General features: G+C 36.8%; 1 protein-coding gene across 5 annotated transcripts in view; it reads left to right on the top strand.

Moving 5' to 3' along the window:
- Positions 1-22,772, top strand: part of PATJ (PATJ crumbs cell polarity complex component) — a 330,197-nt gene that overhangs the window by 165,435 nt on the left and 141,990 nt on the right. For all 5 annotated transcript variants that reach the window (XM_037043696.1, XM_037043706.1, XM_037043682.1 and 2 more), the window contains exon 28: positions 22,469-22,665. In XM_037043696.1, the coding sequence (XP_036899591.1) occupies positions 22,469-22,665 (197 nt within the window). The remainder of the gene's footprint in view (positions 1-22,468; positions 22,666-22,772) is intronic.

The raw sequence follows: 22,772 nt of genomic DNA, 5'->3' as shown, positions 1-22,772 counted from the left end.
ATGCAATAAATTACTCTCTTTAGTATGTGCTTTTTCCCAGCTTCTAAAAAATTAATTTATTAATATCAGAGCTTTTTAAAAATCTAAGACACAGAATATTTAGGCACAATAGGGGTCTTCTTACCTAAGAATGATTGCCTGAGGGAAGCAATTGTAAACTCAAAGAGTTAGACATCATGTTACAGCCTTCCTTTTCATTTCCAGCAGTGCACATGCAAATTAGGTTATTTCTACTGCAACAACAAGAGATATGCTGCATTCTGATTTAAGCCAGCAAAACTTACTCCTGCCTATGCCATCAAAATAATTGAGCGAGAACTTTTCTTTTGACTAAAGTATAATTTCCAAGGGTTTTAGTGTTGGAGTCCTGAGCTCTCTAGTGTCCAGTTTTGTTATTTTGATGTAGAGGAAATGGTACTGCTCTTACATGGTTGCGTCACAGCTTCCCTGTAGTGACAACTGTCTGTATTGTGTTTCTTTCCGCTCTGTGGTTGGACTTGCTTTCATTTGTCTGTCGCCTTTCCAAGGCTGCTCGGACTTGTGTTGACAAAACAACAATAGGGCCTGAGTATTTGTGAACCCCACCTCCTGCTTCCCTTCAGACTCCCTAGAGCAGTCCGTTTATTTTCCTCTTGTTTTAGGAAGTTTCTTGATTTTAAAATTAATTTCCAGACTAAAAATACCTGTGTTCTTCAGTCTCCTCAGTCCCCAGAGTCTCCACAGTGGGCTTTCTAGAAATCGAATAGGGTATATCTAGTTCATAGTAATTTCTGTCTCTTTTGCATTTTATTAAAAAAATATATGAAGTTGGATTTTTAGTAGGTTATTAGCTATAAATGTATCTCATAAGTAAACATGTATTTACATGTTATATATAGGTTACTTTTTCAGTGTTTCTGGTCAGGATTTATTGTTCATGATTTTCATAACAAATATAGACCGCATTTATTAAGGGTTCCTATTTACATATATACACACATATTTAACTCTAAAGTATTTTAATGCTTTGCAATAGTGTTTATATTATGACTACAGCTCTGCATTTGCTTAATTTTAATAGCATCTTTCTAGTTCATGTCTCTTTTTGGCATTTACGTATATTTTTCAGATTAAAGCAGTTTATTTGAAGGTTGATCAAAAATTAGCCTTCAGTGAATACATTTCATGAACGTATGAAATGATTAAAAAAACTATGTTTAGGTTAGAACTCTTACTGGCATATTTTACAAAAAGTTATACATAAGATGAGACCTATGTATAAATAAAAGATAAGACCTCAGTCTGCAAATAACTTACTTTTTCTTTTGTACTGCCTAGAAACATGTTATTTTAAATGGGTTTATGCTGCTTTGATATCAGTGGTATTATGCCACTTTAAAATATTTCAATTTTGTATATAGGAATATAAGTTAAACACTCAATTTTTTCTGCTTGAACAAAGAGAATATTGCAATTTAAATTAGGGAGGTAGTGTTTAGCTATTAATATTAAGTAACATTTAAAGGTATTTTCTTATAGAGACTGTCCCTTTTTTGGTGAATACAATGGTGAGGTTTCCATTATATTTTCTTATTTACATAGTTCTGTATTTTAAAAAAAATATACAAAAATATTTTTATTACACTTATAATAAGCCAAGACTCTCAGAGACTTGCATCATATAAAGAATCTGTATTGTATATTATGATTATATCTGTCCCAAGTCAGTTAGTCTTATAATTCCTACAGTACAGATAGTAAAACTCAGTTTGCAGAAAGCTTAGGATGGCTTACATATGGGCTGGTGGAAGTCCAATATAACCTCAGTGACCATGGTGCTCTAACATTAAAAATGTCTGAAGCCTAATACAGTCCTAAGCTGAAGAGGAGAAATACACTAATGTGATCTCTGCCCTCAAGGAGTTTGTAATCTTCCTAAAAAGGAAAGTGTGTACAGGTGCAAATGTAGTGGAAGGCCCTCTAGAATAAAGATTGAGCTTGAAAAGTTGGCGGGATTGGCAGGAATATGGCAGCTCCAGACTTGGGAATCCACTAAAGGCAAAGCAATGTTACAAGCTGGGAGTGGAGGAGGGAAAGGACAAAGACACTCTGTACCAAGAGGAGGTACGTGGAAGATACTAACAGAAAAGCAAAGTAAGGACAGATTTTTAGAGGATCAAGGATTCTAAACTTAAAGCTCAAGAATTTGTTATTTTCTGAAATGGAAACTAAAGTGGTACCTAACCTATTTCTGAAGACATTTTTGAATATTGAGATAAAATTTATAGTTTCATTTCTTTACTTTTTTGGAGTACTTATGTTCTAGGTACTATGCTAAATGCTTTATGACATTATTTTCTTCAATCCATATAATGAGTTTTTTTAGGTCTCTTACAGTCTAAATGATTCCAAAGCCTGCACTTTTAACAAGTTTTAATTTTGAGTATTTTCAAGGATCTTCTGAAATAACTCATTCCATTGGCAGAGACAAACTGACTACTATCCTCCTTTTTAGTCATTGGGCAATTAGACATGTAATTAGAATTTTTAAAAAACATACTGAAATGCTGAATTCTGAAAAACATTCATTATATTTTTCTGCAAATCACATTTTATTTTTTAAATATTTTATTTATTTATTTTTAGAGAGAGGGGGAAGGAAGGAGATAGAGAAGGAGAGAAACATCAGTGTGTGGTTGCCTCTCATGTGTCCCCTACTGGGGACCTGGCCTGCAACCCAGGCATGTGCCCTGACTGGCAATTGAACTGCCAACCCTTTGCTTCACAGGCCCGTGCTCAATCCACTGAGCTACACCAGCCAGGGCTTGCAAATCACATTGTAATATTGAAAGTTCCAATTTAAGAAAAAGTCACCAGCCAAATAACAGCTGAACTGGGAAAAAACACAGTAATGGAGGTGCGCCATTAGCCCAGTGCCCGTCCCGGAAGCATCACGCACAGCACTGCACAGACCTGGCCCCTCACTGTAAACAAATCTATCTCCCATTACTGAAAAACTTCTATATTTGGAGGAGAAATAGCAAGTCTCCTGATGTTAACCAGAATGGAATGGGTAAGCATCTAAGGGGCAGCAGATGTTCAGATGGAATTTTTCTTTTCTTTTTTTTTTTTTAAAGATTTTATTTATTTATCTTTAGAGGGGAAGGAGAGTGGGAGAGAAACACCAATGTATGGTTGCCTTTTGTGGAATTTTTCAATTTAATTATATTTTGAATCACTTAAAATTTTCATGTTTATCCTAGATGAGATGGAAAGGTATTAGTATTTGGATAAATGTTTTGCATGCAGTATGGGTTTTTGGTTCCCTGCTGCCCATACCTGCTTCAGGTTTTCAGTCTCTGAGTATTTCAGAAGCCAATACAGATACAAGAGGGTGCTGGGAATGAGAAGGTATCACCTTTCAGCTCATGAAGCAAAAGATCTAGGTTAAAAAATGTGTATCTAATGGACAGTTTACTGGCTTCCCATCTAAGTGTTTGCTTGAACACATCTGATATGTCTGGGGAATGTTTGGATTATTCCTGCACGACTCAAATGTGTACATAGTGATAGCCCAACAACAAACAAAATTATATTGGTTAAGGCTGTTTATCTGTGCCAGGTGAAATCTCCGAAACAGCTCTCCGCTCCTGTACAAGATTAAGTTAAGATGCTTTGGTTCTTCAGTGACAGACGACAGACGTTCAAATGAATGATTGGCAAGGCACATTTATACAGTATAATGATTTTCAAGTTGTGTAGCCCCATTTACTTTTTTTAACCCTCACCCGATGATATAGTCATTGGTTTGAAAGAGAGACAAACATCAATTGGTGGCCTCTCATATGCACCACAACCAGGGCTCAAACCCGCAACCTAAGTATGTACCCTGATTGGGGATTAAACCCACAACCTCTTGGTGTAGGGACAGTGCTCCAACCAACTGAGCCACCCAGGCAGGGCTATAGTCCCCCGTTTTGATTGTTCTTCAAGAAGGATCATTTTGGCAAATACATAATATGTGTTTTCACACCACAGAACCTACAAAGACTAGCTCCCTATTTCCAGTCCCTGGGGAGTCTATAATTTTCATCACATATCTGTGCTCTTATTTTTTTTAGTTGTGCTTCGGTCATCACCCCTTCCATGTGATTATGGTGTTAAGATTAGTGTTTAGGCGTTAGTCTCCTCTATCTCCAAAGCTTAGGTCATTGTAAATGTTCAATAAATGTTCTTTGAACTGATGTAGAAAAAGCCATTTCTCCATGTAACCTAATGAATATTTATAAGAAAATGGCCAAATCTATGCATTTTATAAATTGGGCATTCTCTTGGAACAGTAGCCTACAAAAGAAGATGAAATCATTCTATCATCTAAATGTGTTACTCAAGAAGTTCTTTTTATGGGCTACAGGGTGCAATGATAAGAAGGGACATATTCTCCCATTGGAACAGTAGGGTTTTGGGGAAAAATTCAATAAGCATAAAGGAGTTCTTATGAGGAATTTGTATAACTGGGGAGGGTACGCAGTAGAATAATAGGCAGACAAGTTTATTTTCCAACTCTCAACCTATTGTTTGCTTTTCTGAAGAAGTCTGTAATACGATTTATTCATGTATGTGTTTAGTAAACAAAATAGTTTCTTGGTCAGATAGGAGAAGGTAGCAGTGTTTTGTTTTGTAACCAGCAGAACTTTGGTGCAGGGTGAGCTAATTTTAAATTAGTAAATTATTCTAAGGTTCAGCAAACTATAGCCTGTGGGCCAGATTTGACCTGCTGCATGTTTCTGTAAATGCAATTTTATTGGAACATAGCCACACTCATTCATTTACCGTATTTTTCAGACCATAAGACACACCTAGGTTTTAGAGGAGGAAGATTGGGGGAAAAATTTTGAAGCAAAAAATGTGGTAAAATATTTAATGACATAAATAACATAATATTTCACCAGTGTAAATGTAAACAGAACTCTACAGTGGCATTAACAACCATTATTCCTCCTAAATTTGGAAGTGGTGGGTTGGAGTATGTCTTATAGTCCAAAAAATACAGTACATACTGTCTCTAGTGCTTTTGAGCTACAAAAAACAGCCGAGTCAATAGGTTGCAACAGAGACCATGTGGCCCACGGAGCCTAAAATATGTACTGCGTAGCTCTTATCAGAAAGTTTGGCAACCTCTGGGTTGTATCATAGAAGTTATAACTTTGAATCAGGTGTGGGTTCAAATGCTGCCTTATAGCTAGCGGTGTAGCCTTGTTCAAATTACTTGTTACAAAATGGTCTTGTTTTTTATTTACTTTCCCCTAAATGGGGATCATACCACCAGCCATAGGTTTTTCCAGATCATTATATGGCATAAAATATATAAAGTATTTCATTGGTTGATTTTTTAAATAGTAAACAGTACCAAAAGTTAGCTATATACAAAAAATGTGTTAGTTGGTATATTATTTTCCCTGTTCAAGATTGAAAGTTTCAACTTTATTTGTTTATCATTATGTATTTATCTTATACATACAATTGGCGATATACTCACAATTTCTAACTATCCATATTTTGATGTCATAAATTTTGTCATCCAGGTTAGTTACAGTTGAAACATCATTGTAATTTTTCTGGCAAATAGTGGTAAAAATATTGAATCAATTTAATAATTTTTTACTGATCAGAATACTTTAATATAAAATATTATCATGTGCCCTGGCTGGAGTGGCTCAGTGGGCTGAGTACTGGCCTGGGGACCAAAGCACTACTGGTCCAATTCCTAATCAGGGCACATGCGTGGGGTGTGGGTCAGGTCCCCAATAGGGAGTACACAAGAAGCAACCACACATTGATGTTTCTCTCCCTCTCTTTCTCCTTCTCTCTCCCCTCTCTCAAAAATAAATAGATAAAATCTTTAGAAAAAAAGAAAAATTAAAAATAAAATAAAATATTTTCATGAGATAAAAATGCATATTTTGTCTCTGTCCCCCAGGACCTGGCACACATCCCCTAGAACCACTGCCATGTCTTACGTGGTAACATTGGGAGCCCCTCTGGTTCTAATATTTGTCTTTGACCCTGGCCCTGGCACAGGGCTGCAGAAACCCTTGTAAATTCTGAAGTTACTATTGCACTAGGAGCATCTTTTGTTCTAATGAGACAATTCTGGGTGGGCTCCTGGGTGGAGGCTGGTCACCAGAAAGACCAAACCATGATTAGAAGCTTAGAATTTCCTCTCTCCCCTCCTCCAGAGAAGGTAGAAGGGATGAAAGTGGAATTAATAATTAATCATGCCTATGTAAGGAAGCCACCATATTTTTATTGACATGGGGCTATTCATTATGTGTTTAGCCTCATGAGAATAGCATTCTCTGGCTATTTTTAATTGAGTACATCTTGTTAGTGCTTGGGCACAGGACAAACTCAATATATATTAAACGAATGAGTGAGTGGATGAATGCTGGGATATGTAAAAACACGCAGAAGGTATGTCAGTGGGAGGGGTTTGGGTATTGACTATGTTCTTCTGTTTCTTGATATTTCTTTCTCCTTGAACTATTTCTTTCAAATAGCCCATGTGGAGTTCAGTTTTGAATTATTTGTACAAGGCAGTTTTATAGCTGACCAGAAGACATGAGGCAAGTCGAGCTAGAAGTGTGGAGTAATTGGATACAGTTTGTGAAATAATGATACAGGGTTTTGAACGAGGAGAGAGGTGTGAGTTTAGTCAGTAGAGGACTGTTAAAACTATTGAGAAAGAGGAAATAATCTTCTCTTTATAATGTAATGTGTTGATAGAGTACAAGGGGGTGATCTAGAGAACTACGTGCAAGAAACATCAGTTAGGATTAATTCCCAACTGTGAGGGAAGAAACCCTAAAACAATAGTCATTCTAAAGGACAGAGATCTGAAGGACTTTTAATGATCTAAAGCGTCTGAAGGACATTTTCTCATGCATATGAGTCTGGAAGTGAGCACTGCACGGTGCCTGGGATCCACACCCCTTTGTAGCGGTGGCTGTTCAGTGTGTCACCTCCATTCCCTATGTCCCCTCAGAGTCTAGAGGATGCCGCCTCCAGCCATCAAGGCTGCATTCCCACTGCCTGCAGGAAAGAGAAGGGCCACCTGCCCCCTTTGAAGGTTATTGCGGGACATTGCACATAACTCTTTAACTTAGAATGGATTGGCAGATGAACACTTTCAGAGGACATTTCTTAGATGGAAAGAAAAGGTATTCAAATTCTGCCTAAATTGTAATTTGTAAAGAAAACATGGCAGTATTTACCTTCAACAGAGTTTGTAAGTTAGCTCTGAAAGTAACTCATGTATTAATACCATATTTACATGATATACTACCTGATTATTTGATTATATGTGCTTGGAATATGTATGAGTTTTTTAATATCCTTTTTCATTTTTAATTTCATAATTCAGAATTTTCAAAAACCCTCTAATCTGTGGTGGCATATATGAAAATGACCTTTTATCTCAATGCCTAAAGTATTAAAATGTACTGTGTTGTTTTGTTTTATTTTTGTCTGCCACAAGATCTATGTTTACCTGCTTCTTTTGAAGTTAACATGGTAGTAGTTTTAAATTTTAATTTAATTTTATATATAATCTTCAAGAAAGTTCTAGCTTTCACTTATGACATGGTATTCATTTGGATACCTTTGTAGGTAAATCATTCATTCTGTTTGCTGACAATCCGGGCCCCAGTTCCCACTGTAACTGTCTAAGGGTTCTCAGGGTCTGACCCAGGATCTCTTTTCACTCTCTTCCAGTGTGCGTTGTGCCCCTCACCTTCTGTGTTCTGTCTGTAGGGGCCGTTCCTCCAGGACATCATCCTGCTCCTTGCCTCAGAGCTTTGCATGTGCTTCCCCTGCCTAGTATTACTCTTTCAGCTCCCTTAACTCAAGCCTCGCTTCCTTGAGGAAGTTCTCCTTGATGTCCAGTTCAAATACAGGCACTTTTTCTGTACACGTCCAGTGGGGCCTTTTCTTTATGCCTCCTATTTGAGTTCATTTTGCAATTATTAGATTCTCTTCACTAGGTGGTAAGTTCCCAGGGCCAGGTCTCCACTGCCCGTCAGCCTCTAGCAACATGCTTGCCACCTGATATGTAGCACTACAAAGTATTTTGAGTAAGTGGTTGAATGAGCATAATGTTAAGCCTTTATATTCAAAAAAGCCCACCCTTTAATGCAGCTTTTGTGTGTAGAGTCAGAAGATCTATATTTTTTCTGTCACTTTCTAGTTTTACAATTTCAGTCAAGCCACTTAAAATTTTAGGCTGATGGCTACTTCGAATGTTGGTTTCAGTATTAAATTTATTTAAAAAGCATATGAAAGACTTTGGGGCAGTGCCAAATATAAAACTCATTCTCAGTAGATGTTATTTGCATTTGAATATAATTGCTGTCTTTAATATCATCTATATTCATCTCATAACTGTTTTTTATTTCTATAAGCTAAAAGTGACATAATTTTTTAGTGACCGTAGTGGTTCTCAAAGTACAACTCTCGCCTCACACTCCCCTGCATCTCAATCAAAGGAACATGTTTTATTTCCATTCTTGGATCTCATGGGGTAGAAGCAGGGGCCAGGAGGGTAAGTAGTTCAGCTGACCAGGGACACAGTAAACCAGTGACAAAGGCAGATAGGGAGGGATAGAGAGGGCACAGCAGTCTGGCCTGTGGGGTAATTATCATATGGAAAAATTACAGATGTGTGGAGCTCTGGGCTTCTGCATAGTTGGGGAAAGTAGAGTAAGAGTGGGAAGAAGGACCAGGTGCTGTGCTATGCTTCTTCTGGGTCCCGTAACCTATTACCCCCAACTACTCGGACACGTAGTTACTGTTATTATTTTCACTTTACACATGAGGCAACTGAGAAAAGAAGGGGATTCATCAATCCAGGGTTTCCCAACTGCAAGCGGCGGAAGTAGGATTTCAATACCAGGTTTACTCCAGAGCCCACGCTCTTAGCTACCGGGTTTTATTGCCAACTTAACCTTGCTTTGGATAATCCAAGTCCAAGGGATTTATATCAGTAGAGTGAGACGGGAAGAATCAGGCTCCCCCGGAGCACTCACCTGGGAGTTTGTTCAGGGATCTGTTACATAGGATTGAAAGTAGACTTTGGGTGTCCTCTGTACCAGTAGCTTAAATTGTCTGCTGCTAGTGCCCCTCATCTCTGTTTTTGAATGGTAATCTGTTAGGATCATAGAATGGCATCAAATCGTAAGCAAAGTGAATTATCAAAAAGACAGACCTGAAAAAATATTTAGTCTCTCATCCTTAACTTCTTGCAGATACAAATCAAGTGTTACTTAACTGAGTGCCTACTATGTGCCAGATACTGTGATAGGTGTTGAGGATACAGAATAAGTGAGACCCAGGTCTGGTTCTCAAGGAATCCCCAGTCCTTTGAGGAAGGTAAATCAGTCAGCTTTCGCAGTGGAGGAAGGGCCTTGGCGGAGGAAAGCTCTGACAGTGCTTTGGAGTAAGGGAAAGGACTTTGAATCCTGCCCAAGAAGTCATGGAACTCTTTGAGCATTGTACAAAGTTATTAAGGCATAGAAAAACAGAGGAATCATGATATTATAATATAGCTAGAGTGCATTATACAAGAGAGCATGTCAAAAAATGGAACTACAAAAAACATTTACTGATCACTTTTCATGTGTCTTGTACAGAGCAAGGAGTATTATGGACTTATAAGGTTATCAAAAATATAAGGGATTGTTGTAATTATTTATTTTTTTAATTTGATTTGTTTATTTATCTTTAGAGGGGAAGGGAAGGAGAGAGGGAGAGAAATATCAATGTATGGTTGCCTCTCATGTGGCCCTGCTGGGAACTGGCCTGCCACCCAGGCATGTGCCCTGACTGGGAATCGAACCATGATCCTCTGGTTCGCAGGCCCATGCTCAATCCACTGAGCTACACCAGCCAGGGTGGGATTGTTTTATTTTTATTTAGCGTACTAAATTTAAGAACTCTCCTTTTATTCTTAAAATCTTGATATTTTACTAAACATTTTTGTTTTGCTAATTTTACCTTGAATTATATTCTGAGTTTAAATTTCCATTCAAGGTAAGATACCTTTAACAAGTATCCGGTACTGCTCTTTATAGGATTGATTTGACTATGTATTAGAAAAAAGATAGTGTGCTGAATACAATTCCATATTAGCTTTTAAAGACATGTGTGGCTTATAATTTATAAAAGAAACAGTGATTTATGTTAAAATAGCAACTCTGACTTTTACTAGCTAATTTTCTTGGCAGTTCACTTAATTCTTCTCAGCCTCGGTATTTCTTCTTTCTAGAAAGCACTATTGAAGTATGAAATGAGGTCATTTATTTGAAGGTAACTATCACTCCAAAGGCAGCATCTGTTACTGTCAGAAATTTGAGTTGAGAAGTGCCCATAAGAGATTTTAGACTAGTCTTCCACAGATGTCCCCTTGCTTGCTTTCCTCCTCTGCTGTTACTGTGCCTTTCTATTTTGCTTGCTTCTTCCAGTCTCATCCCTTCTCATTTATCTTTCCTTTCATCTTGTGAGAGCAATTGTTCACCAATGTGCAAGATCCTGTCCAGGTTCTGACTGTTGGCTGCTTTCAGAGTGTGATCAATATAAAGACAAGACACAAATGAGAAAAGACTTCCTTTTTCATGTTATCATCTCCACTGCCTAAGAAAAAGCCAAAAGGCTATTAAAGCCCAAGATGTTAAATGGTGCAAAATTCCGATCCCAGGAGAGAACAAGTGGATCTTCCTCTGTGGGAAGCAGGTGAATGATGAGTCTGGTCAGTTTATTTTGACAGTCATTGGTGTCTGTTTTGTATCTTCATTATAATCATCTTAGCTACCAGTTTTTTAGAACGTCGTCTTTTCTGTTGACTTCTTTAGCTGTGTGTGATAGATGCTTCCTTCCTGCAACAGTTTCTCTGCAGAATGTATCTGTGATTTTCTTCCTAACTCAGTTGTCATTTTGGCAATGCGTATCTAAATCACAGCATAACCTTAAATAAAATTTAAAGGGTTAACTTTTTAAAAATAAACTCTATCTTCTTCCTTCCCTCTTCCCTCCTCCCTCCTTCCTTTCTTCATTGTGGCAAAACCTATTATGAACAGTTGCTGTGAACATGAGTGTTCAAATGTCTCTTTAAGACCCTGCTTCTAATTTTTTTTGCATATATTCCCAGAGGTAGAATTGGCGAGTCATATGATAATTCCATTTTTAATTTTTGAGACATCATCATACTGTTTTCCATTCCAGCTGCACTGTATTACATTACTACCGATAGTGGACAAGCATTCCAGTTTCTCCATAACCTTGCTAACACTTGTTGTTTCCTGTTTTTTTTTCAATAGTAGCCATCCTAATGGGTGCAAAGTGGTACCTCGTTGTGATTTTGACTTGCATTTCTCTGATAAGTAGCAATGTTAAACTTTTCATGTCTTTATTGGCCATTTGTATATCTTCTTTGGAGAAATGTCATTTCATGTTCTCTATTTTTTAATCAGGTTGTTTTGTTGTTGGGTTGTAGGAATTCTTTAATATTCTGGATATTAATGGTACGTAATTAAAACTGGTTTATGTGTTACTTTAAGTTCCACAACTGCAATAGATAATAAAGGGAAGTTTTGGCTGGTTAAGGAATAAACCTCAAGTCTTAAAGCTACTGTGAGCTAGGCATTAAGCTAAACACTTTAAATTCTTTATTTCTATCTTATGAAATTCCTGAGACAGGAAAGATTATTGTTCTTATTTTAAACATGGAAATGTGGGAAGTCAACAGACACAATGCGGCATCAACAGTATTTGAATCATAGTTCTTTTTCCTTCATTATGTACGTTTTTGTGAAGGTCTTTCTGACTCTAAACCTCTTAGACTTTTTTTCTGATTGAGTCTAGTTTCACACACCTAACTGATAGTGTTTCCAGGAATGATAAAACATCTAAATTACCCAGAGAAGATGTTCTTCTAGGTCTAATCTTGGAGTCTTTTATTAAAATTTAATTCTTAGGGGAAATAAAACAATTAATTAGTAATTTCACCTAACTTAACCTGTTACTTGACAAATTTAGGTAATGAAGAATTTGTAAGTTTGTGTTTTTGTAGTTTATTTATATATTTATGCTGTACCTACTGTGGGCCAGGACTTCTGCCTACACAAAACAGGTAGTTTCTTCTCTCATGATAGTGGGGAACATGAGCAATGAACAACTGAAGACAACTGCACACACACACACACACACAGGCTTTCAAATGCCAGCTAGCATTCTACTTCTTCCCTTAACCTTGCTGTGATGGTTGCCGGAACTAATGTATATATGTGCAGAGCTTTGGGCAAACATAGCCAGATGGCTTCTGAAGCAGGTATGCAGAGGGGAAGTTTGCTTCTAAAGTATTAGTCACTAAGAGGACCAGGTAAACTTGGCAAATACCGTATTATATTCCTATTTCTCCATGCTACTCCTGTTCCCTTTAGTTTTTGGAAACTGCCATGTTTCCCCTGTAGAAGACATAATTAAACACCTTCAGGCTGTGAGTGGTACTGCTGACATCTGCGATCTGTCTCCAGTGTGGAGCTTTGGTCCAACATCCTTGTGTGACCAGGCAATGATCAGAAAGTGAAGTCAGCCCAACTCCAGCACATTTCTGCTACGCTATAACCATGAGGAGCTTGCAACTCAGTGCTGTTGTAATGACTAAAGAACCATATTCTATATTCTCCTGACATATAAAATGTAGGAGTGATTATAAAAAATGTTCTCTTAAATTACATTTGGCTTTTCTTGCTGCCATTGTCACAATCAGCACATTTTTACAGGTCTCTCTTAGGACTTAGTAAAACTCTGAGGTCCATAATAATAAACCCCCCTTTATGTCTTTTTTTTTCAGCATCTCCAAGGGCCACTAAGGCTTTTGCTCTTGGACAGATACTCATTGTAGGTTTTTCGGCAGTCTTCTTTAATGTGTGTAAGAATTCCATAGAGATTTGTTTTAAAAAAATCATGGTGATTCCTTGGCTGCATCCAAAGATTTCGATTTTGTAGACATGACATGGAGCCCTGAGAACTGTATTTTATACTGAAGTACCTCTGGTGATCCGCGGATCACTCTTTGGGTATAACTGTGCCATTACAGACCGGCCTCACTGGGCTTATCCATCGAGACTGAACGTGTGAGCCTGTGTCTTTGAACACGGGTGTAGATGTGACTGTCTTCACTAGTTAGGGTGGATGTACTTCCCTCTGTATTTAATTTAAATTTATGTTTTCAGCCTATAGGTGGTAAATGAATGTGTTCTTTGTAAACAGATCACTTGCCAATTGTACCTCCCCCAATGAATGGTTGCCTTATCCCACATCCCTCAGTACCAGAGGGGTTTGGCAGAGTGATCAGTTTCCTCGTGGTGTCAAATAGAGAAGGAGTTGGGGTGAGATTTATGAAAAGGAGAGATGAAGACGGCCCACCTCAAACTTCAGTGTAGACCAGGCCTACCTGCCTCAGGATCTGAGACCTAGAAGAGGGAAACTGCCTGGTTAACGAGGACTTCTGGATTCTGTTCCTTCTGGATTCGGTTCCTTCTGGATTCGGTTCCTTCTGGATTCGGTTCCTTCTGGATTCAGTTCCTTCTGGATTCAGTTCCTTCTGGATTCTGTTCCTTCTGGATTCGGTTCCTTCTGGATTCTGTTCCTTCTGGATTCGGTTCCTTCTGGATTCAGTTCCTTCTGGATTCTGTTCCTTCTGGATTCGGTTCCTTCTGGATTCGGTTCCTTCTGGATTCGGTTCCTTCTGGATTCGGTTCATTCTGGATTCTGCTCTGCTACTGCCATTAGCCTGTCAGCCTCTGGGGTCCTTGGTGTCCTTGGCTGTGAAAGCTCTGGGCTGGTTTCTTTTCTTCTCCAAACACAGTGTGATTATGACTTTAGGTACTGATTACAGAAGTGGACCTTTCTTAGTCTGTTGTTATGTGACTGAAAGAAAGATTCCAATCATATTTGGAATTTCTTATGCTTTTGATAGTACCTAATTCAAGTTTTGATTTCTCTTTTAATTCATCCTTATATCTTTAGCAAGTAGTATGATGCCTGGCTGAGAGCAGGCATTCAGTACTTTTTTTAAATGAATAAATAGAATGAAGTTAGCTATTGCTCTTTTTTCTGAATCCTTGAGTTCCTTTTTCCATTACAATTGACCCCTTAGCCCATATTATAGCCACTTCTTATCATTCTTAGGTGTATGAGAATGGCCTCCTAAATGGTCTGGTTCCCCATCCCCCTCTGAGCCATTCTCCCCACAGTTGAGTGCTAATTCATTGCCAAACGCTGGTCAGATGTTATCCATCACTGACTTAGCAGCAGTTCAGGCCTGTCTTCTCCTTCGTTTTGAGCTCCAGGGCGAATCCAGCAGCCATCTGTTATTTTTTTTTTTAATGGTAAGATTGATAATATATATTTGGGCTACCACTCATGCTTACATAATAACTTCCTTTCACATATTTGGGCTTTGTTAGCTATTGATGAACTAAATCTTTTTTGTTTTATTATTTTTTATTCTTTTATTGTTACGTAATTATAGTTGTCTCCATTCCCCCCCCCGTTACTCTCCCCCACCCTACCCACCCCCACCTCCCACCCTCAGTCCTCCCCTCCTCCCCTTGCCTTTGTGCATGTATAAAGGGTCCCTTATACATGTTCCTTGATGACCCTTCCCCTCCTTTGCCCCATTACCCCCCTCAACTCCCCCTTCTGTTACTGTTAGTTTGTTCTCTATTTCCATGTCTCTGGTTATAAACCCATGTCTCTATAGTCAATTAATATTTGACAAAGGGGGCAGGAGCATAAAATGGAGTAAAAATAGCCTCCTCAGCAAATGATGTTGGGAGATCTGGACAGCTACATGCAAAAAAATGAAACTTGACCACCAACTTACAGCATACACAAAAATAAACTCAAGATGGATAAAAGACTTAAATATAAGTCATGATACCCTAAAAGTCCTAGAGGAATACATAGGCAAGAACATTTCAGATATTCCACACAATATTTTCACTGATATGTCCCCTAAGACAAAGGACATAAAAGAAAGAATAAACAAATGGGACTTCATCAAAGTAAAAAGCTTCTGCATGGCTAAAGAAAACATCAGCAAACTGAAAATGGAACCGACCAACCATATGGGAGAATGTATTTGCCAGTGATACCTTGGACAAGGGTTTGATGGCCATCTGTTGTTGATACTGCAAACCAGCTCGCCCAAACTAAATCATCACCTTCTGTTCTTCACTCCTTGTCTCTAAGGATCAGACCTCAGTTTCCCTGTTATCCTTCCCCATCTTTTACCTCAGATATCCAGCGTGCAAGCCTTGTTGATTTTATCCATCCAGTTATTTCCTACCACTACATCCTAGCTTTGCCTCTAATTGTCCTCCGTTGTATTTTTATAGTCTTTCTGAAGTACCCTCTTCTCCCCTCTTTAAGTCATCCAATGTGTACTGCTGCCAACTGAAACTCCCAGAGGCTGGACTCTGGGGATTGCCCGTGCGTGTCCTCCTAAACTACAAATGCCAAAAGGACTGAGGCAGGTTTTAGACTTCCCATTTGCCCCTGTAGCAGATGTGAACACAACATGCTTCTTTTTAGTCTTCCTCGTATGGTGGGTAAACATATGGGGTTTGGAGTGGGTCAGACCCGAATTTGAACCCCAGGTCTACCAATGACTAAATGCAAGTTTGGGCAAATCCCGTAACTTCCATGAGCCTCAGATTCATTATCTGTACAACTGGGTGATGAGTCTGGTAGGATTAGTAGGATGGTTTTGTGTTTCTTTTTCTTTCAGTTGTGAAAATTTTCAAATTTGTAAATATGAAGTCATTTGTAGATATTATATCTAGGAGAATAATATGTAGGGATTCATATATTATTCTCCTAGATTCAGTAATTACCAAGGTTTTATTGTACTTATTTGACCTATCCCATATTTTTCATCACTAAAATGTTATTAAACCATTTCCAGACATCGTGTAATTTCATCTGTACATGTGCATCTCTAAAAATATAACCATAAGATCATTAATGTACCTAACATGATAATTCTTGAGTTTTATCTAATAAGCTATAATTAATGTATTTTTACAGTTGTTGTCTTCAAGTCAGATTTCAAACAAGGTCCTCACATTATATTATTTTATTCTTTTTTTAAATATAAATTTATTGAAATATATACAAACAGGAAACTGTACTACAGTGTGATGAATTTCCACCCACTACCCAGGACACAAAATAGAATTTTACTTTACTACCACTCAGAAAAAGTTACTTTTTCTGATTCACTGTATCTTGCCCCTTCCTCAAAGGTAAATTCTGTCTTGAAGTCTAAAACCATACACTAGCTTTTACTGTTTTTGAAGTTGATATGAATTGAATCATGTCTCATAAAAACTTTTCTATTTTGGTTTTTTTCTCTCAACAGTACATTTCTAATATTCAAACATGTTGCCTATAGCAATGATTATTTTTCATTGTTAAATAAAGTTCTAGTTTATAAATATGACACAGTTGTTTTATCCATTCTACTGTAAATGGGCACCTTGAGGATTATATTTCATAACACTGAATGTACAAAGGGATCCTTATAGTGTCAGTGAAATTTCAGTTAATATAGTGTCTTGTTTAAAGTTTGCTCATTGCATATTGACTCATTGGAATTTTGATTCATCTAATTGAAACACTTTAGATTTTCATTATTAGTTGGGGCTTTTCTTTTTTCTTACTCTATGGTCTCCTAAGGAAAAAAATCATAATGATTTTTGCTCTAATTGACTGCCTGAATTTTGTCACTTTCAATTTATGGTTGATTTTCTTTTCTGTTCTTTTATCTAATATAAATTGCATTTTTGTGAATGAAAGAAAGAAAATTACTTAACTTCCCCAGTGTTTTCCAAGTTCTGCATTACTACTTCATTGTTTAGTTCTGGCCCTAACTTTCACCTGAGATCATGGACTCCATAGCCAAACTTTCTGGTTCCAAATCCCAGTTTTACAGGGATTTGAATAGCTTTACTATTCACTACCTGTGTTACCACACTCGTTATCCACCTTCTCTGTGCCTTAGTTTTCTCTTCTGTAAACTGGGGATAATAATACCTATCAGATGCACTTTTCATAAAGATTAAATGGGTTAAACAATAGTAGAATGCTTAGAACAACATTAGCAGTTGTTATTATACATATCTGTAGTTCTCAGGTGGTTGTGTTTTAATATTAATTTTTACTTAGAGATCCATATGATATTATCAAACTGAAAACTGGCAAAACTATTTTCTACATGTAAGGGGAAAGTTTCCTCATTTGTTGTCATACCAAATGTACTCTGTTTTCCCTGACAGATTTTTATTGTTTTCTCTATTTGTGGGTTTTCACTTGAGATTTGCTCCTTGCTTTGGGAGATCCCATGCTGTTTCTTTGGATTAGTTATGATTTTCTTTCATGTTTTTGCTTCTCAAATTTGCATGTACTGGCTAACTCTCAGAATTAAAAGTGGTTACTGCATAATAAAATTAATTTGAGATGCATATCATAACCTAATTATTTAAAAGTGGCATTCTTGTATTTAATGTATAGGAAACTATACTTCAGTATTTTTCTGTGTTTATTACTTTTTAGTTTGGAAACAGACCAGGAAACAAAATATTCCTGAAGTTGTATTGGGTCGTTATTCCAATGTGCTGAACATTTTTTTATTAAAATACTGGGCAGTGATTTGAATTAAGTTTCTTTCTTGGGAGAAAGACTCTGTTACTTAGCAACACCTAATATCCTATGATGATAGAAAAACACCCAGAGACCATACTGGAGAAATCTTAGTGGCTTTCTTGGACAAGAAAAAGACATTGATGCTTTGATTCAGAATTATGGTCAATTTGGAATTCTTTTCTTCAGAAAACATTGTTATGGGGCTAGAAAATCCATGCTTAAACAAGCGTGGCTATTAAGCTGAATCAAGACTGTTCTCTCTCTCCAGTTATTCTAGGCTGATGTTCATTTCAGGAACTTAAGTAGAGCTTGGTGCCAAAAGAAGTAGGTTACTTAGCTCCTGATCTCTGAATTTTATTTAGAAATGAAAATGAAAAAGCATCTAGATTATTTGGGATACGAACTTAATTAAACATTGTAAAAGTTAATGAAAATTGGTATAAGGATTGGGTATTTATTACAAATATTTCTTGGAAATAATAATAGGAATAATAGGAATAATAATAATATATAATAATAATATTAATAATAGGAATAATAATAATAAGATCTTAGATCATTATAACACTTTTAATATTTTGTTGCTGAAAATCTAGTTATTGTATAAGTGTTGTGTGTGTGTGTGTGTGTGTGTGTACGCAGGAAACAACGTATGGGTTCTTTGGGTTTTATTTTTCTTAATTTTAGAGGAGAACCTCATGGGGTTCAAATAAAATAACATTCTTTATCCCACCTCTTTAATGTACTTTTAGTGAAATTGATATGTTTTCAGAAGACCACATTCTGTATACATTTTCTTCCCACATATCCTCTTCCCCGCCCACTGGTTGCCGTGGAAACGACTCACAGCAGCCCTTAGAGCAAACGCCAGGCAGTGTGGGCTTCCCCTGTGATGGAGCCACATGTCTGATGCAGGGAGCAGTTTGTGCTGACTCAGCTGTGTGCAGGAGGAGCTCTGCTGTGATTTTTTTTTTTTTAATTCTGAGTTAACAAACTGGCATGTGGTGTCTTGATTTTTCAAAGATGAGAATTTAGTTCTGCTTTCCCCACACACACACTGTTTTCCTTCTCGCCTTTTGAAATTCTAGTTCACCTTTTATTATTTCTACAGAGTAGAAGTAATTGGTAATGGAAAGTACAGGAAATTTCTGAGATTTGAGAGAGAGGGAGGCAGCTGTATTGCAGGAGGGTAGGAGATACAGGGGAAAAGATTGAGCTTGAGATTCTCAAGTAATCTACTGTGTAGTCAGAACAGATTACTTATTTAATCCTGAGCATGATTGTGGAGCCAGAGATAGTCTCCACATTAGATTAATTTTGTGGTGGTGCATATTTAAAGCCTGCCATAAATTTTGGTTATCTGTGAACTTTAAGGTTCACAGTCATGATTACTGTGGAAAAAAATGTTTGCACTGCATGGGTATTAAGCCGTCATTTACAGAAACAGCTGTCCGTGAAAATCACTAAGGACTTTGTTACAAAGAGAAATTTACCCCATTCCCAACCTTACCCCAAATTCACTGGCTCAGAATCTCAACTAGTTATGATTCTATTTTACAGGCTTTTGGAGTGATTTTTAGGTCACCTTCCTGAAAAATAAGGAGACTAGGCCTGGGAACCATTATTTCAGCTCTCTTAAGGGAGCCTCTTATTAAAAAATTCTATCGGTCTTAAATGATAGCTGTGTCGCAATGAAGAGAGCACAGCACTTGGACCCATGCACTGGCCAAACCATCTCATCTCTCTGAGAATTGTTTCACTCACCTGTATATGAAGGTGTCTGCAAAAGTGTGGGAGGATTCAACAACATGATGAATGGTGAATTTATTTTTTTATGTAAGGAAGTATTACAAAAGTGATGATTATAAAGATAGTTTCTTTAACCAAGAGAGAAATTTAAAGTCATTTATATTTTTTAAAATGTCATTGTAGAAATTTAAAAGGATTTGGTAGAGAAGGAATTTAACCACATATTACAAGACTTTAGTTTCTAGCTATAGATTAGCTTTATAACCTTATACAGGATCTTCATTATTACAGTCTTATTTCTTTCTTTATGGAATGAAGTCCAAGGTAGGGAGGTACTTTAAGAGATGGTAGCTTTACATGATTTCACACTTTATCTTGCTTGAATTAAAAGTCTCTGATTCCATGATATGATGAAAACATAGTATTTAATTTGTATAAGAGTTGGACCTGTCATCTTTAAGCTCCTTCTAGTTATGAGTCTAAATAAAAAATGTAGGATAATTCAAATTCTGAGGCCTGAACATCTTAACAGTAAAAATTTAACTAAAGATTAAAGAGTATATGTATCTGTTCTTATGCTAGTACCACACTGTTTTGATTACAGTGGCCTTTAGTATAGTTTGATATCAGATAATGTAATCTCTCCAAACTTGTTCTTCTCTCTCAAAATTACTGAGGCCATTCAGCGTCTTTATTGGTTCCGTATAAATTTTTGGAATATTTGTTCTAGTTCTGTGAAGTATGCCATTGGTATCTTTTTAGGAATTGCGTTGAGTCTATAGATTGCTTTGGATAGTATGGAACATTTTAATGATGTTAATTCTTGCAATCCATGAACGCAGTGTGTTTCCACTTATTTGTATCTTCCTCAGTTTCTTTGTTCAGTGTCCTAAAGTTTTCCAAGTACAGGTCTTTTACCTCCTTGGTTAAATTTGTTCCTAAGTACTTTACTTTGTCTGTTGCAATAGAGAATGGGGTTGTTTTCTTAATTTCACTTTCTGATAGTTCATGATTGGTGTGTAAAAATGCCATTGATTTCTGAATATTAACTTTGTATCCCACTACTTTGATGAATTCCTTTATCAGATCGAGTAATTCTCAGTGGAACAGAATAGAGAGCCCAGAAATAAACCCACTTCTCTATGGTCCATTTCTATGTTCCAATTTGCCTATAGTTTGGTGTTTTTGAAAAATCTTAAGTAAATGTATCTTCTCAGAATCATTTTCTTCATCTATTAATAAGGTCTTTCAGTTCTTCTAATTTAGTTTATGAATGTGATTTTCCTAGAAAAATTCCCTGATGGTTAACCATCCTTGCATTCCTGGGCTACACCCTTGCTTGTAATGTATTGTTATATTGAATCATCTGAAGATGCTTTTCTCATGTCAGAAAATGGTCAAGTACTTGCCTATATTAGACAGGTCAAACTAAATATTTTTAATATAATCATAATTAAATTACCTTTTAAAAAAATTATATTTCTGATTATAAATAAGACTATAATTTTCTTGATGTGTCTTTATTTTGGAATCAGAATCAGGATTAAACCAGCCTCCAGAAACTGGGTGGATAAGTTTTTGTACATTTTCCATGTTCTGGAACAGTGTACAGAGGATAAAATTTGTTGTAACTTGAAATATGATAGAATTCAAATGTAAAAAATATCTAGGACTGAGGTGTTTTTTAAAGGAAGTATCACTGATCATTTCAGTTTCTTTAATATTTACTAGTCTACTGCAGTTTTACATGTCTTGTATTAAATATGGCATTTTAAATTTTTAAAGAAGTCTATGCATGTTATCAGTATTTTAAAGTATGGCAACATTTTGTTTGTTGGTATGTTATTCATAATAATGTTATTTTAAAATCTGTCTGCAATTATTTCCTCATTTGTCTCTTATAATTTATTTGTATCATCTAGATTTTCCTTGGTCATTTTTTGCAGAGTCTGTCTTATTAATGTTTTCAAAGGAATACATTTTACTTTCATTGATTTTTTTATTGTAATGTTTTTGTTTTGTTTTATTTGGTTTGGAGGTGATGGTTCTGTTTCATTAACAGATGCCCTTATCTTTGCTCTTTTCTCTCCTAGTATTTTTGCATTTGCTAGGTATTTTGTTGCATGGGACCAACGCAAGTGAAGCATAGGCAGCCAAATCCCAAAATATAAAATAGATAATTTAGACCAAAAAGTAGAGGTAGCAAAGTGATACAGAAGATTGAATGAAAGAATTATGGAATGCCTGGAAGCCATGAACCATTGAGTTTCTCTAACATGTGTTATAGTTCATTTTTTCAGCATCTATGCAGTGGGTAATCCAATGCCCATCTCCCAGATGAATTCCATAGAGATGAAATAGTGTGTTAGTTATTGGATACGGAATAAATGGTAGATTTTCAGAATGAATTCCAAGCTGACAGCTAAGCCAACATTCTTAATTCCCCTTGATTTTTGCTCATGTTGCACTCAATATTGTTTTGTAGCCTTTTCAAAAATGTAATTATTTAGAATTAATTGTTGTTGTTTTTTTCTCCTGGGCTGCAGATTCATGAGAACTGGAACCATGTCTGTTTTGTTCAGAATAGCTCAAGGACCAATCACTTTGCTTGGCACATAGCTGGTGCTCAGTAATTAGTATTTGTCTCCCCACCCATCCTTTTTTTGGAGTGGATACAATGAGGCCAGGGTTCCCACCACATTGTTTTGACCATCTTATGTGAGAAAACAACACTTGGAAAGTCTAGGCCAGTGTGAACCTGAACAATCAGGGAAAGTTTTATGGGTGAGCTAACCTTAGATAGTTGTAAAATAGTTCTTAACCGTAACCTATGTAGAAGGCTATCAATGACTTCAAGTACTTCATTCTCAAAGAGGGACCAATCATTGCAGAGGAATCACAGTATGAACAGAAAAATACAACATCTCTGTAATACAAATTCAGCTGCTCTATTTAAATTCTTTTTATTTTTTAATAGAAAAAATCAGGCAAAGATATGCAGATTTGCCTGGAGAATTGCACATTATTGAACTTGAAAAGGATAAGAATGGACTTGGACTCAGCCTTGCTGGCAATAAAGACAGATCACGCATGAGCATATTTGTGGTGGGAATGAACCCAGAAGGACCCACCGCCAAGGACGGACGAATGCGTATTGGAGATGAGCTGTTAGAGGTAAGGAGAAGATGTGTATTTTTTTTAAATTTTCTTTTGTTGAAGTGAGGGGATGCAGGGGATAGTGTACAATAAAATGAGGTGAGGGGCAGCCCTGACGAGTGTGG

This window comes from Sturnira hondurensis, unplaced genomic scaffold (assembly GCF_014824575.4).
Source record: "Sturnira hondurensis isolate 20B ecotype Veracruz unplaced genomic scaffold, ASM1482457v3 Scaffold0000648, whole genome shotgun sequence".
Classification (NCBI taxonomy): domain Eukaryota; kingdom Metazoa; phylum Chordata; class Mammalia; order Chiroptera; family Phyllostomidae; genus Sturnira; species Sturnira hondurensis.
Note: the sequence above shows the minus strand (reverse complement) of the source record. Positions and strands in the feature narration are given on the sequence as shown.